General features: G+C 33.7%; 1 protein-coding gene across 1 annotated transcript in view; it reads right to left on the bottom strand.

The window, feature by feature from the left end:
* Agbl3 (AGBL carboxypeptidase 3) overlaps positions 1-15,322 on the bottom strand; it is a 65,147-nt gene that overhangs the window by 34,441 nt on the left and 15,384 nt on the right. Inside the window, exons 4-10 of the mRNA XM_058582854.1 lie at positions 14,550-14,657; positions 12,149-12,287; positions 9,745-10,524; positions 6,695-6,857; positions 3,789-3,915; positions 2,637-2,737; positions 2,059-2,168 (exon numbers count right to left, since the gene is read on the bottom strand). Of these exons, the coding sequence (XP_058438837.1) occupies positions 2,059-2,168; positions 2,637-2,737; positions 3,789-3,915; positions 6,695-6,857; positions 9,745-10,524; positions 12,149-12,287; positions 14,550-14,657 (1,528 nt within the window). The remainder of the gene's footprint in view (positions 1-2,058; positions 2,169-2,636; positions 2,738-3,788; positions 3,916-6,694; positions 6,858-9,744; positions 10,525-12,148; positions 12,288-14,549; positions 14,658-15,322) is intronic.

Here is a 15,322-nt window from a genome sequence, read left to right on the forward strand (position 1 = left end):
TCAGCCTTAACTGGATCCAATTGTAGTGGCCTTTCCCTTTTGCCAGCCCTAAGAGGGGTTTTAAAAAAAATCCAATCACCAAAATGGGCAAAATACTTGAATAAACATTTCAACAAGGAAGACACAGAAATAGCCAACAAGGGGGCTGGGGTTGAGACTCAACGGTAGAGCGCTAGCCTAGCACGCCCAAGGCCCTGGGTTCGATCCTCAGCATCACATAAAAAATAAATAAATAAAATAAAGGCATTGTGTCCAACTACAACTAAAAAATAAGTATTAAAAAAAGAGAAATGGCCAACAAGCATATGAAAAGTACTTAGGTATTCAGGGAAATGAAAATAAAGACCACAAAGAAATTTTACCTCCTACCTGTTAGGATGGCCATTATTAAAGAAACAAAAGACAACAACTGTTGGTGGAGATGTAGAGAAATCAGAACCCTCGCACTCTGTTAGTGGGAACGCAAAATGGTTCAGCTGCTAGTGAAAATAGTATGGAGATTCCTCACCTAACTAGAAATAGAATTATCATATGATTTAAAAACTAATTCTGGATGCTTATCTGAAAGAATTGAAATCCAGAGCCTGAAGAGAGATCAGCACTCCCATGTTTAGTGCTGTACTATTCATAATAACCAAGATGTGGAAACAACTCAAATATTTATCAAAAGATGAATGGACAAGCAAAATGTGGTATGTAATACAGTGGAATTCTGCCCAGCTTTAAAAAAGAAGGAAATACTCCAATAGGTTACAATATGAATGAACCCTGTGGACATTATGCTAAGTGAAATGTCAGTCACAGAAACACAAATCTGAATGATTCCACTACTGTGGAATATGTAAAATAGTCAAATTAATATAATTAAAGAATGGAATGATGGTTACCAGGAGCTGAAGTAGGAGAAATGGGAATTACCAACTGATATAAAAGTTAAGAAAGTTGAATAAACTGCAGAGCTCTGCTGTACAGCATTTACTAATAGTCATTTAGCATATGCTTAAAGTTATAAGGGTAGATCTCTTTTTAATTGTTTTTACCACATTAAAGATAAAAATAAAAAGAAAACAATCTACTCCAATTCTGAAAGGAAAAAACCCTAAACATACTCTTACATTGACATTCATGCTCTCTGTTATCCACCCAAAGGATATAAAAACTTACATACACAGAAAAACCTGCACATGGATGTTTATAGCTGCTTTATTCATAATTGCCCAAACTGGGAAGCAAACAAGATGTCCTTCAGTAGGTGAGTGGGTAAAGTGTGGTATATTCAGATAATAATATATTTCAAGTGCTAATGAGCTATTATGCCATGAAAAGATATGAATGAAACTTAAATGCATATTACAAATTGAAAGAAGCCAGTGAAAAGGCTGTATACTGTATAATTCCAACTAAAGGACATCCTAAAAAAGACAAAATTATAGAGAGAATTTAAAAGATCTGAGGTTTCCAGGAGTTAGGGGTGAGAGCAGGAAAGGGTAGGTGAATTCTGGAGTGAACCCGTGCAGTGAAAATACTCTGTATGATACTTTAATGATGGATATGTGTTGCTATAAATTTGTCCAAACATATAGAATATATAACACCCAAAGTGAACCATCGTTGACTATGGACTTTGGGCAATAAGGATGTATCAACGTAAACTCATCATTGATAACATATATACCACTTTGGTGGGGGATGTTGGTGATGGGGAAGGCTATGCTTGTGTAGGGGTAGAGGATATTTTGAAAATCTGTACTTTCTACTCAATTTTGCTGTGAACATAAAATGCTTTAACAAAGTCTAAAAGAGAGAAAGCAAACAAAACAATTTGGTATGTCTTTCACATAAAGTACACTGTGCATAGCAGTGCTCACTGGAATAAAAGAATAATTCAACTGAAGTCTTGATGTGGTCTGGTCAAAATCAGGTGCACTGAAAAATTTGCCCCCTGCTTATAGTTGAAATTTTCAATGTGGAATTGACAATAATATCCTAGTATTATTATAAAGAAAATGGTAAAACGATACAACAAATTACATTAGTTCAAAAATATTGACTTATCTCGACTCTAGATCCAATGTAATTTCTATTAGAGAAGTATCTGAATCATCACAGACTTTTTCCAAACTCATGCGTTTTTCCATTTCTTCTAATTCTTTCAGGCACTGATAATACTAGAGAAAAATTATAAATGAGTTCACTATGAAATAATTTTGCTTCATGCTGGGTGCAGTGGTACATGCCTATAATCCTGGATACTTGGGAGGCTGAGGAAGGAGAATTGTTAAGTTTGAGGCCAGCCTGGGCAACTTAGCCAAACTTTGCCTCAATATAAAATAAAATATTAAGAAAGGGCTGGGGATGTAGCTCAGTGGTAGAGCACTTGCCTCGCATGTACTGGGTTCAATCCCTAATGCCAAAAACCATTTTTTTTTCTTCCTAATCAAACTAATTGAGTATTTATAGACACCTGGAATAATAGTTACTGGGACATTAAATCTGACAGACAAACAAACAAACTATAACAAAACTCCCAGACCATGGGTTTAGGACATTAAAAGGAAAAAACTGCTGTAGGTTGACAGGCGATGTGTTATCTGATAGGCTAGAATCTGATGCTTTATTAAGCGCTCTTGGCTTACCTTGCTCCGATCGGGATCACAATAGTCCAAGAGAGAATCACAAAAATGGTAGCCCATTGACTCCAAGTCTTTTGTGCTGAAATGAGTGCCTCGTTTATTACCTAAAACATCAATAAGTTTATCTACCCTTGAGGATGAGTAAATCATTTTTTTCTTTAGCAAGCAGGTCTAAAATGTAAGGGTATGAACAAACATTGATTTGATTCCATATCCTGTCTTTTGGATTTTCCTCTCTGGGACAGGTCATTTAACAGCCTACCACATTAAAGTTAAAAATAAGAGAAAACAATCTACTCCATTGCTGAAAGGAAAAAAAAAAACTAAACTAAACTGTTACTTTTCCTTATTTTAACATAAATTAGTTTATGTTGCAAGGCAGAAGAAAGTTCAGTTACACACTTACGTAATATTGGTTACCAGTTATAAACAGTATCAGTAGTCATTCTGGAAAAACTTGGGTCAAGATTTTATGAGAGAATGTTTTCATCATCATGAATAATGTTCTATCAGTATCAAGGTATTTTAAAAATTATCCAGAAATCACATATGTGGATGTCTAGTACTTTCCTTTGAGTGGATATATTGTCTAATAGTGTGAAAGATTATCTTAATCTAGAATATTTTGAACACACCTTATGCTAGATGTGACTAAAAGATTTATTAAATGAGACTACAAAGCACATTTTAATTTTTAGTTCAGGGACCCAAGTGTTTCCTTTTAAATATAAATACACACACACACACACACCACAGTAGTCTATTTTTGCCTTTCAAAGGGCAAATTCAATAAAAATATTTCTATAATTTTTAAGTATGTTTATTGCTTTGTCTTCAAATAATCAGAACCCCCCCTTTTAAAAAATATATAGAAATATTCTTTAAAAAAAACAAGCATTTGAAGATTCGTTTACAAAACAACCAATTATTCTATGCACAACATGTCAAACATTCCTTTCTAAACAAAGGGAATGAAATAGAAATACCATATAGTGGAAGTTTATTCATTCCACTTATAGATCGACATCAGCATACATTTAAATAGGAAGAATGTGCTCACTACCAGATCAACTCCACTACTATTAATTTTATGTTGAAAATATATATCTTTGGTTTAATGCTCTGGGAGCTGTGAGTGAGAACACTTGGCCTTACCCAAAGTAGATCCACAAAAGGTGGCCTCCATGGTAAAGCTGTTCCGGATTCCCATTTTCCACATTACCACCCTTCCTGTTCCTTCCTTGCTCTTCTGAATATTGAACTTGCAAGCTGGGAATGAAAACTGACAAGCAGCAAAAAAAAAAAAAAAAAAAAAAAAAAAAAAGAAAGAAAGAAAAAAGAAGACACATATATTTCTTAGGAAGAAGGGTTAAAAATGAAAAACTAACTGCAAAATCTGCATAGATGCACATGTTGTTTTCATTACTTCTCCATCCCAGATTGTCTGCTTTTTCTTCCTTTCTATCTCTTGCCTTACATAGTGGTTAGAACTTTCAGTGCAAGTTGTATGGGAGGGTTGAGAGTGGATATTCTCTTATCCTTAAGAGAACAATATTATTTTTTCACCAAGTATGATGCTGGCTATAGGATTTTTGTAGGTGTCTTTTTATTAAGTTAATAAAAATACACTTTTATTCTTTATTTGCTGAAAGTATTTATCATGAATAGATGCTGAGTTTGTTAAAAGCTTTTTATATAGCAATGTGTGATAAGCATATGATATGTCCACACATTTTTTTCTTCTGTAGACTGTTAGCATAATGGATTACATTGGTTAGTTTTCAAATACAGAACTAGTTTGATATTCTTATGATAAATCCCATTTGGTCAGGATATATTATGCATTTTATAAATTGCTGGATTTAATATGCTAAAATTTTGTTAAAGATTTTTGCATCTATGTTCACGAAGTATAAGAGTCTGTATTTTTCTTTTATTATATAGCTTTGTCTTGTGTTGGTATCACAGTAATCCTAGAAGAAATTTTCTTTAAATATTTGGTAGAATTCTTTATTGAATCCATTTGGATCTGAGATTTCACTTTTTGTAAAGATTTTTTGGGGGAGGGGGTGGGGGTTGGTGGTTGAGGACCATTCAGATTATCCATTTCACATTGTGTGAGTTTTGGTAGTTTGTTATTTTTCAAGGAGTTGGCTCATTTCATCTAAATTGTTAAATTTATGTGTAGAGAGTTGAGTTGCCCCTTATTGTCTTAATAAGTGACACCCTCTTTCATTTGAGTCATCTCCTCCTCTTCCTCGTCAGGTTCCTCAGTTTTATTGCTCTTCACCAAGCACAAGCTTTCTGTTTTAATGTTCTTCTGCACTGTTTTTTTGTTTCCAATTTCACTAACATGCTCTTATGTTAATTATCTACTTGTTTAGGGCTTATTTTCTTTTCCAGTTTCTTTTTGTAGAAACTTAGATTATTGACTTGGAATCTTTATTCCTTTTTAAGCACTGGAATTTTAATTAAATTTCACAAAATGTAACGTCATATATTTTCATTTTCCTTCAGTTTAAAATATGTATTTAATTTTCCTTGAGACCTCCCTCTTTGGACTAAGGATTATTTAGAATGTGGTTTAATTTCTATTGTTTGGAAATATTTTTTCTTTTATTGATTTCTAAATTAATTCCATTATTTCAGATAACATATTTTATATAATTTCAATTATTTCAAATTTGTTAAGGTTTGTTTTAAAACAGGATATAATCTGTACTTTAGTAAATGTTCTATGTATATTTGTACATAATGTGTATTTTGCTGTTCAGAATGTTCTGTAACTGTTCATTAAAATCAGCTGTTTGATGGTTTTTATAGTTTGGATATAAGGTGTCCCCTGCAAAAGTTCATGTGTTGTGCAGTGCAGGAGTGTTCCGAGATGAAATGATTAGATTATGAGAGGTGAGTGGACTATTAGGTGGTAGGTATAAGGAGGTAGGAAGCAGGTTACTAGGGGCATGACCTTGGGGTTGTGTCTTGTCTCTGCTTCCTGGATGTCATGAACTGAGCAGTTTTCCTCTGCCATGCCCTGCCACCATGATGTTCTGTCTCACTTCAGGCCCAGAGTGATGGAGTCACCTGAGTATGGACTGAACCTCTGGAACCATGAGCCCAAAAAAAACTTTTACTCCTGTAAATTGTTCTAGCAGGTATTTGGGTCACAGTGAAAAAAAGCTGACACAAACAACGGTGTTTTCAGTTCTTATATATCTTTGTCTATTGTCTGTCTACCAGTTATTGAGAGAGGAATTAACTATAATCATATAACTATAATTGTGGATTTTCACAGAGAGATTTTAAGGAGAACATTTAAGAGAAAACCTAGAATGGAACACTCCCCCCGCATATATATATATATACATATATATATATAATATTATATATAAATATATATGTATAAATATATATATTTATTCATATATGTTTTTATATATCCTCAGTAATATTTATACTGGGGATTGAACCCAGCGGAACTTTACCAATGAGCAACGTCCCCCCAGTCCTTTTTATTGTTTATTTTGAGACAGGGTCTCTCTGAGTTGCTGAGCATGGCCTAGAACTTGCTGTCCTTCTGCCTCAATCTCCTGAGTTGCTAGAATCACGGGCATGTGCCATGATACCTGGAAAACCTCTGTATTTTAAACAAAATGTATATTACGTGGAAGACCTCTTTAAACTGTAGACTGGTTATTCAAGAAACTGATCCATTTTGTGTCAGAAAATATGTCAATAGACAAATATTAAAATATTATTAATATTTAAATATATACTAAAACAATAAATAAAGATCCCCAAACTGATGAAAATGGTCAACAGAGGAAGCTTTGTAAAGGCCAAACATGGGGTATTAAGAGGGTGGGACTATGGGAATTTTTGACTTCTCATATTTTCAAACTGTTGGTCATGAACAATTCCACATAGTTATTCGAATGGTCAGCTATATAAATCAGTCAAATGACTAACGAAAAGCAGGTTACTGAATAGGATTTTTCATTTGATTGTCCTACATGGGCAATATTTAGTAAAATAAAAATTAAAATCTTAAAGATACTTACTTTATCTGGACAATTTTTACTCAGCATAAATGGGAAGATTCGTTGCTGTAAGTATAATGCTTTAGTTCTGTCACTACCATCACAGCCATACATGAAGATGTTCTCTTTCCTACTATGTCCATGGAGATCACAATATAAAATAACCTCTCGCTTCTCCATCAACCTACCAAAAAGAAAAAGAACAAATTACTAAATATTACCTCTGAATTTTCTTCTATGGGTACAATTCTGTATTTATAAATGTAAAATCCAAATAAATACAGTTTCTTATATCCTAAGTTTTCAATTTTTCTCTTTTCTTACCTATGCCACATATTATTATTAATATACATTTTTTAAAAATGTAATAAGTTCCTGTTTATTATCTATAAAATCTGAATGCTTCAGACCTCCTCTCATAAGAACCTTACTCTCAAGACTTTCTCCCAGCAAGTTCTAGTCTATTGTTCTGGTTTTCTGTTATACTCAGAAAACAGATCACTCCTGTTTTTGCTCATTACTTTTCACATTGATTCTGGAAGACTGGAATGTCTTCACCCTTCATCTTTATAAATGTAATTGCTACCCACCCCATCCTTAGAAACCCTTCTCACGTTTCACTTCCTGCCTGACTAGCAGAGACCATCTATTTTTGTCTTTTCAAACTCCTATAGTGCTTTATTGGTAGCATTTCCTTGGCACTTGTCTAGAAAGGTTTCCATATTTTTGATATTTAAACTCATCAGGGATGGAAAATGCTTTTAATCTTCTAGAACAGCACATAATAAATACCCAAACATTTCTTAAAAATTGAATGCCTGAGAACCTGGTGTTGAAGCCAAATAATAGTTAATTCTTAATTAATGTGGTGGCTAAATATCATTCTGAGAAAAATGGTACCAACCTTGAATTGAAAATTTGGTAATAAATTTCTAATAAATATTTTAAAGAAATTATTATACATTCTGTAAGGCCACAATCATAACTTAGCACTCAATGATTTTAAAACAATAAAAAATAAGACTCTTGGGCGGGGGTTGTGACTGAGTGGTAGAGCACTAGCCTAGCAAGTTTGAGGCCCTGGGTTTGATCCTCAGCACCACATAAAAATAAATAAAATAAAGGTATTATGTCCAACTACAACTACAAAATAAATATTTTAAAAAATAAGACTCTCAAACTGACTAATGAAAATGACTAACAGAGAAAGCTTTTGAAAAATAAAAAAAGTGGTGTTATGAGCACTTTTGTCTCTTTTTCATATTTTCAGATCTTATATAGCATTATTATATTAATAAAAATTAAACCATTTGTTGTTATATATGGAAGAATACTAAAATGTTAGCAGTAGTATTATAATTATATATTTATAACAAAACTATTAAAATCTAAAATAAATTATTTAAAGCATTACTTTTAATAAAAACAATTCTTTAAACTATAATAAAATTTTAAACTGAAATCTGTTTTTTATATATATATATATATATATATATATATATATATATATTTATTAACTACCCTTTATCTCATTTGTTGCCAAATAAATTCTAATGGATAACATACTTTGACAAAAAGCCACTGAAAGATCATTATAAGTTTTTAGAATACTAACTAGATAAGCATGAATATCAAGTGAATAACTTAAATATGAAGTATGCTGTGCAATTTTAAACCCCAAATTCCTCATTTTAATGACTCTTTAGCTTTTTATACATGAGTCAAAAAACCCCTGTACTTCTAAATAATCTATTCCTAAAGAAATATTATTACTTCAAAAGTAAAACAGGATATTAAGATATCTTAACTTATATTAATTAAAATAATTTTAGAGAATAATTTAGATTTTCTTCTTATCCACAGGTAACTAAGATACTGTATTTTATATTTTACTCAGATCTACTCTCTCTTATTCTAATATGCTGTAAATATACTTACTCTTAGATCTACTTACAACTGGTTCACCTTTGCACACATATAGGACCAATTTCTTATTTTATTTACCTGCCTTTGATTAATTGCACTGAGGTATTTCTCTTTCTTAGAAATCTTTCCGAAATTCACTGAATAGACTTCTGCCTGTTAACCTTCCTCAAAGGCAATCTAACAACTGACACATTTGTCCATAGAGACAAGCCAAGAGGTTATGGTATGTAATCCATCATGTGTCAGGCCAGGACATTCAATTAACTTTTTTCTTTTTGCACTTGACAAATCACATTGAATGCAATTAGAACTCTCAATGTTCTAGTCCCTATTCTGAGCATATTAGTAATAATCTTCTCATTTAGTTCTCTCAACTTTGAGGTAGTCACTCTTGTTTCATAGATGACAAAACTGAGACTTAGTTTTTTTAAATTGCATAGTTAGTAAATGATATAACAGAGATTTCAATGTGATATGCTTATTCTGAAATCCCTGCTCTTAAACAAAAAAGTTAAGAGACTTTGAACTAGGAATGGGTGTTCTCTTACTCCAATAAATCTCTCTACTGTAGCACATGTCTATTCCTCATTGTTGTTACCATAATCCATCAAAGAATTCACCCAAATAATAAATAATTAAATGTTGTGTACATTTTACTCTTCTAGACTCTTTGGAAAATTTAAAGCTGATCAATTTTCCTAGGGGCAATAAAGATGACGTTCATGCAAGTTTAAATAACTATGAATCTCATAGTTAGACTCATTCAGCAATGTATGATCAACACAGTATCAGCTCTGTGAAATGTAGTTACTATTCACTTATAAGGGATTCAAGGATCCCACTGTAAACATCACTATTACTGTTAGCTTTAGCAAGCAACCATATTTGGGATATGCAAATTTAGCTATTATTTTCACAGAGTCATCAAAACATTCTGGGCTCTATTTCATTAATTTAAGGGAAAGATTTTGAATCCAGTGGCATAATGCCAGAAAATTATAAAATCAGTTGGGAAGAATGGGGATGAAATAAAATAGTTTCAAAGTCTCTTAAGAAAATTAAAGTAAAATTAATAGGATTGTGGGAGCAAAATTCTTGCTACCAAGTTTACTAATTAAGCAGAGATAATCTGAGGCTTCTTTTACCTGTGGATCATGTTCCGTGTGTACCAAACAGAAGGAAAAGAGTCCTTCAGGAGGGAGGTGTAATTGCGGTTGAGGTCGCGCCCAGCTAAGGAGCACCGGTAGTTCCCCACAATGACACCATCTGGATTCAGCATGGGTACCACCTTGAAGATGAAAGTGTCCCGAAGCAACTGGGCGTCACTTGAGTCTCCTAAAATGTAATCTAGGAAGCCTTTCATGATCCAGGAACTGTTGGTCTCACCCGGATGGACCCTTGCGGTCAGAATCACGGCCTTCCTCTTCCTGGAGTCCGAGTTCTTCAGGGGCGTGGTGATGGTCAACACATACACCATGTTTCTGGCGAGCGTGTGGCACAGGACGCGGGTTTTGCAGAACTTGGACCGTACTGGGTCATTATTGATGCCAGAAAGGTATTCTTGCAGGTTGGTGTAAGTGTATGGGTAGCAGTGCGCAAAGTAGCAGGTGTCCTTGTTGTGGGGAAACTGGAATGTCCACGTGAGGGAGAAGAAGTGGCGGCCTTCCTGGCCCAGGTTATTCTTGTAGTACCTGATCTGGTCTCCTATTCTCTGCCAGCCAACGCTGTGAGCCTTGGCCTCTTTTTCAGAATAGAAGAGTGGGCGCATGCCCCGATTGTAAAGGCTAGCAGGCTTGGTGAAGTTGACAATGGTGAATCTGTAGACAGTTTCTGCTTGGGTGTTAGAGACTTGGAAATAATACCACTGGGTGTGCTTGTTTGTGAAGAGGTCAGGGCGCACAGTCAACTGGTACTCGTATTCTGCCCTAATACATGAGAAAGGAAGGGGGGAAGCACATTAGAAGGTAAAAATTAAATCTGAGTTTAAGTTAAATGAAAATTATTTTATTTTTATCTGTTTTACATATCCACAGAATTTTTTTTTTTTTTGCAGGATACAGTGTTTACTTAGGCTGTATTCAATAGCGAGTAACTTCAAAAGATAAAATTCTGAAATTTTCTCTTTCATTGGCTGAAAACCTGCTTCTGTGCTAATTCTAAGTCCTTTGTATTTCTTTGTGTTCAAGAGAGCACAATAAAAACACAGGCTTTTGAAAAATTATATATTTCCAAGTAATTGTTTTCTAGAAAATAAATGATTAATGAAGTATTGATAATAAGAAAAATCCATATGTCCTTCTTTGTTTTAGGCACATTTCTATTTTTAATTGATTTTTTAAAAAGATAAATGACAGGGGAATGCATTATAATTCTTATTACACAGAGCACAGTTTTTCATGTTTCTGGTTGTATATAAAGTATGTTCACACCAGTTCGTAAGACACATTTCAATTCTAGGGATATGAAATGGTTTTCATTGAGACTGACTATATCACATAGATTCATTGATCATATGTAAGTTATAAAATTTGAATTCCTTCAGTACAATAACTTCTTTAATACAAGGACTACATTTCATAACTATGTGAATCCCAACTAAGTCACTGAAGATGATGTGAAATAAGGCTCTCCCAGCAAACTCATGGGCTTGATGTTCTGCCTCACTTGAGCCCAGGGCAATGGAGCTGCCGGACCATGAACTGAACCTCTGAAATCTGGAGACAGGAAGAATGGACCAAGTTGGAGGTAGAGAATTGCCCTTGTATCTACACAAGGGCCCAGGGAGAAGGCATGGTCTATGAAGAAGTGGGCCTTCATCAGATTCTGAATCTGCAAGCACTTTGACTTTGGATTTCCCAGGCTCCAGAACTTGCTAAGGATCAAACCCAGGTCCTTTCTCAAGTTAGGCAAGCACTGAACTACACCACCAGCCTAGAAAATGTTATTGTTAAGAGATGTTTAATTTTACCAAAATAGTATTCTACATTTAATGTAACAACTGTATAATTTTATTTTTTTGTTTGAAAATATGAACTATTTTTTAAAATAGTAAGATTGCAAGTATTTTATTTGTTTCATAATGAAATACAGTTTATTCAATAAGTATTTATAAATAACATACTCTGGAAAAAAGATATAAAATTATATTCTAAATTTCCAAAATTTTAATGCTTATTTGTATTATAATTTAATTATTTATATTTTGATTAATCTTCATGTTGGAAGTATACTGAATATTAATTTTTTAAAGTAGAAATAATAAAGAAAAAATCTCTATTCTGACCTTTAGTATAAACAAGCTGCTTTTATTACAAGCAAATGTTATTGGGATGTGTTACTCTGAGAAGATGGGATTTCTATTATGTAGTCAATGCTTTTTATTATTAAAGAATAAAATACAATTATAGAAAAGTGTCAAATAAGGACAAAAATGTTTCACTGGGATATTGTTTATATTGCATGGTTAGTTGGGACTTTTTTTTGTATACCTAATACAAAAAATAAATAGTTGATGGTCTGGTCCCTCAAATAAAAATTATTAAAACCTACACTTTGACTACCTTCTGTAGATTACCACTCTCAAACCTTGCTTCGAACATCAAAGTATTGTCACAGGTGTCAACAGGTGGCTTCAAGGGTGTTCGATTGCCCCCAACTCGGGAATACACAAAACAGGGCTCTTTGTAATCTGATAAGAGAGAAGACCATGGAGATGTCAAGACATGACAAAAGTAGAGACATCTAAAGTATGCCGACTATTCCACATAGAGTTTGGAACTACACCTCTACTAATATGAAGATTGTAAATCTAAAGTTATTTGTTACCAATTTATATAGATTTGGATTGAAGTTAAGAGACTCTAAGAGTACTTAGAATAGAAAAGCAATACCTAAATTAAATTTACATATTAATCATATTAAAATATTCATTCCACTTCTGCTCATGATAGAGTAACTAGTCCTGAACTTTACGAAACTTTTACTGTAAATGACTGTGAAATATGAGTTCCTTCCATTACTTTGGACAACACATATAATAGAACTAACTACAGTTACTGAAAAGAAATAAAATATATGGAGTGAACCCATATTTAGCCCTGATTTTATGCACAGGGGTACTTTCTGGACCAAAGTTGGGGGAGGTTGCACTTAATAACATGACAGCTTTGTTGCGTTGAGGTAAGATTGCTTTTTTTTTTTTTTTTTTTGAAGCTGCTGAAATTTGTAAGGCAGAGAGAAGAAAGCTACATAGAGGAAGAGCCTCAGCAGTCTAGAGGTTCCCCAGTCCTTCACTAAGGGTGTAGCTACAGGAAGGGTGAGACTTAGAAAGAAAGGAAGAAGCACCACTGGGGGCATACAGTTTAGGAATACCCTGGAATTCCAATGTATTCATGATGGAAATATTTCCTAGAACACCCTGGGCATTCAATTGTAACTCCAGAAAGCCTGTACCCTAGGTATAAGCACCATGATCAAAAGTAAGGGTAGGATAAGATTAAGATAAAAATTAGTCTGCCTGGGTGTTCTACCACTGAGCTGTATTCTGAGCCCTTTTTATTTTCTAATTTGAGGCAAGGTCTCCCTAAATTGCTAAGGCTGTCCTCAAAATTATGATCCTCCTGCCTCTGCCTAGGATTATAGGTGCATGCCCTTATAAAGCGTGCACACACACGCACAAGCCACAGTTGTTGGGGACCGCCTCTCCTAACAGCTAAGGGTTTCTACGGGTCTGGAAACCGTTCTGTGCTCTTACCCATTCTGTGCTCAGACCCAGGAGATGTTTTGATGCTACTCTGTTGACAGTCCTATCTTGCTTCACCATCCCCCTTTAATCTCCCTTAATTCTGACCACCCTTTTGTAAATTCATTAAATTTCAGTAAACTATCTTACATTACCCTATATGTGCCATCTAATTCCTGGAGATACCCTTCACTGACTTGCCTATTGGATCTTATTTCAGTTATGTATGGATATTACCAAGGGTTCAAAGGAGATAACAATGAACATTGTTAACACTATAACAAGACTCATGACATTTTATTTATACCTTGTTCTAAATTATTGAGTAGATCAGGAGTATTTTGTACTTGTTATGGATTTTATACTATAATTTCTGTTTCTAAGGCAGGTTAGCCATGTTAAGATTTGAAATCAAATTTTTAAAAATCTGAAGTACTTCTCTCATTCCAGTTATTTAAAAATATGAATGTAATCATGATTTCTAGATTTACTTACTATATAGGAAATGGCCCCTGTGAATTTCTCTTCATCTTGTTAATATTTTAAAAATACATCACTAAGATATCAAACAGCAATGGTGAAATTGTTTAGGAACCCCATCATTCCTCACTTTAGTGCTTCAGGAACAGTACAGTTTAGAATATGGGATGAGACTTCTGTGTTTGATTATTAACACTCTCTTATCATAAAAGCAGACGGATTTTGCACTGATAGATCTCAAAGTGTAAATATTGATTGTGAATGATATCCTGAGATATAGTCGTGGATATTATTTGCAATATGGGGTGTTTTCTTCTTTTTCAAATATGATAACACTAAGAAATGCATTGAACAGGTGTGCAATTAAAAGAAACCCATCTGAATGATTGCATGAATGTGAGCCATAGATGGCCAGTGAACAATAGTTGCAGAGCACACTAGATTTATCTTTGAAAACTTACATGAGGCAGAATTCATTCTAAATATAACTTTCTGTTCTAATGTTCAACATGAAGCCTTATTTTAAAGTAGCTGCATAAACTAGCACTTCTTCAAAAATATAATTAGTATAAATTGATAATTGAATCAAATATTTCAACCAATATTATGGGGACAGGGACTTTATAGCAATCTGAAATTTCTACTATTAACAGCAGAACAAATATAACTAAGACATTAACCAAGGTGTCCAATTATATATCACAGCAATGTGTTTCATTATGCACTTACCATCTTCAGCCAGATAAACCACAGTGTCTTCCTTGGAGCTTGAATAAAGGGGTTCCATTTCTAGACCTGTTGGGATATATACTGGCTCAGGATAAAAAGGAGTCCAATCTGGAAGAAAGAGAGGGCACTCTTTGAATATTACTTCAAAATAAAGTGGGCAAATTATATTTTCAGATTATTAATTGATATATATATATACATATAGGCTAAAATGAAGCATTTTATTAAGGGGTAGATATTACCAAGGGTTCAAAGGAGGTAACAATAAACATTGTAACACTATAACAAAACTCATGACATTTTATTTATACCTTGTTCTAAATTATTGAGTAGATCAGGATTATTTTGTACTTGTTATGGATTTTATACTACAATTTCTGTTTATCTTGAGCCCTTGATACCATTCTATTCCCCTCTAAGAGTCTTGTTCCACCTCTTATTCTTCCTGTCCCTGCACTCTAAGCCTCTTGGTTGATAATGGTGTCCTCTAAGCTTATGAACGTATTACAGATTTTTTTTTGTACATTAAGTAAATTTGGGTCAGGATTTTTTTCTACATGGATATTAAGTTGTTATAGAACCAATTCTGTTTTTTTAGTATATACTCTTTTTATTTTTTATTAGAGCTTTTCAATTATACATAGTAGTGAGTTCATCCTGACAAACTCATACATGCATGGAAGTCAATTTCAATTCATGATCCTCCTTATCCCTTTTGTCCTCTCCCCTCTCCTATTCTCTTTCTTCTACTCTACTAGACTTCCTTTTACTTG

This window comes from Marmota monax, unplaced genomic scaffold, assembly GCF_021218885.2.
Source record: "Marmota monax isolate L192 unplaced genomic scaffold, Marmota_monax_Labrador192_F-V1.1 WCK01_AAM20220418_F8-fsc00131, whole genome shotgun sequence".
Taxonomy (NCBI): domain Eukaryota; kingdom Metazoa; phylum Chordata; class Mammalia; order Rodentia; family Sciuridae; genus Marmota; species Marmota monax.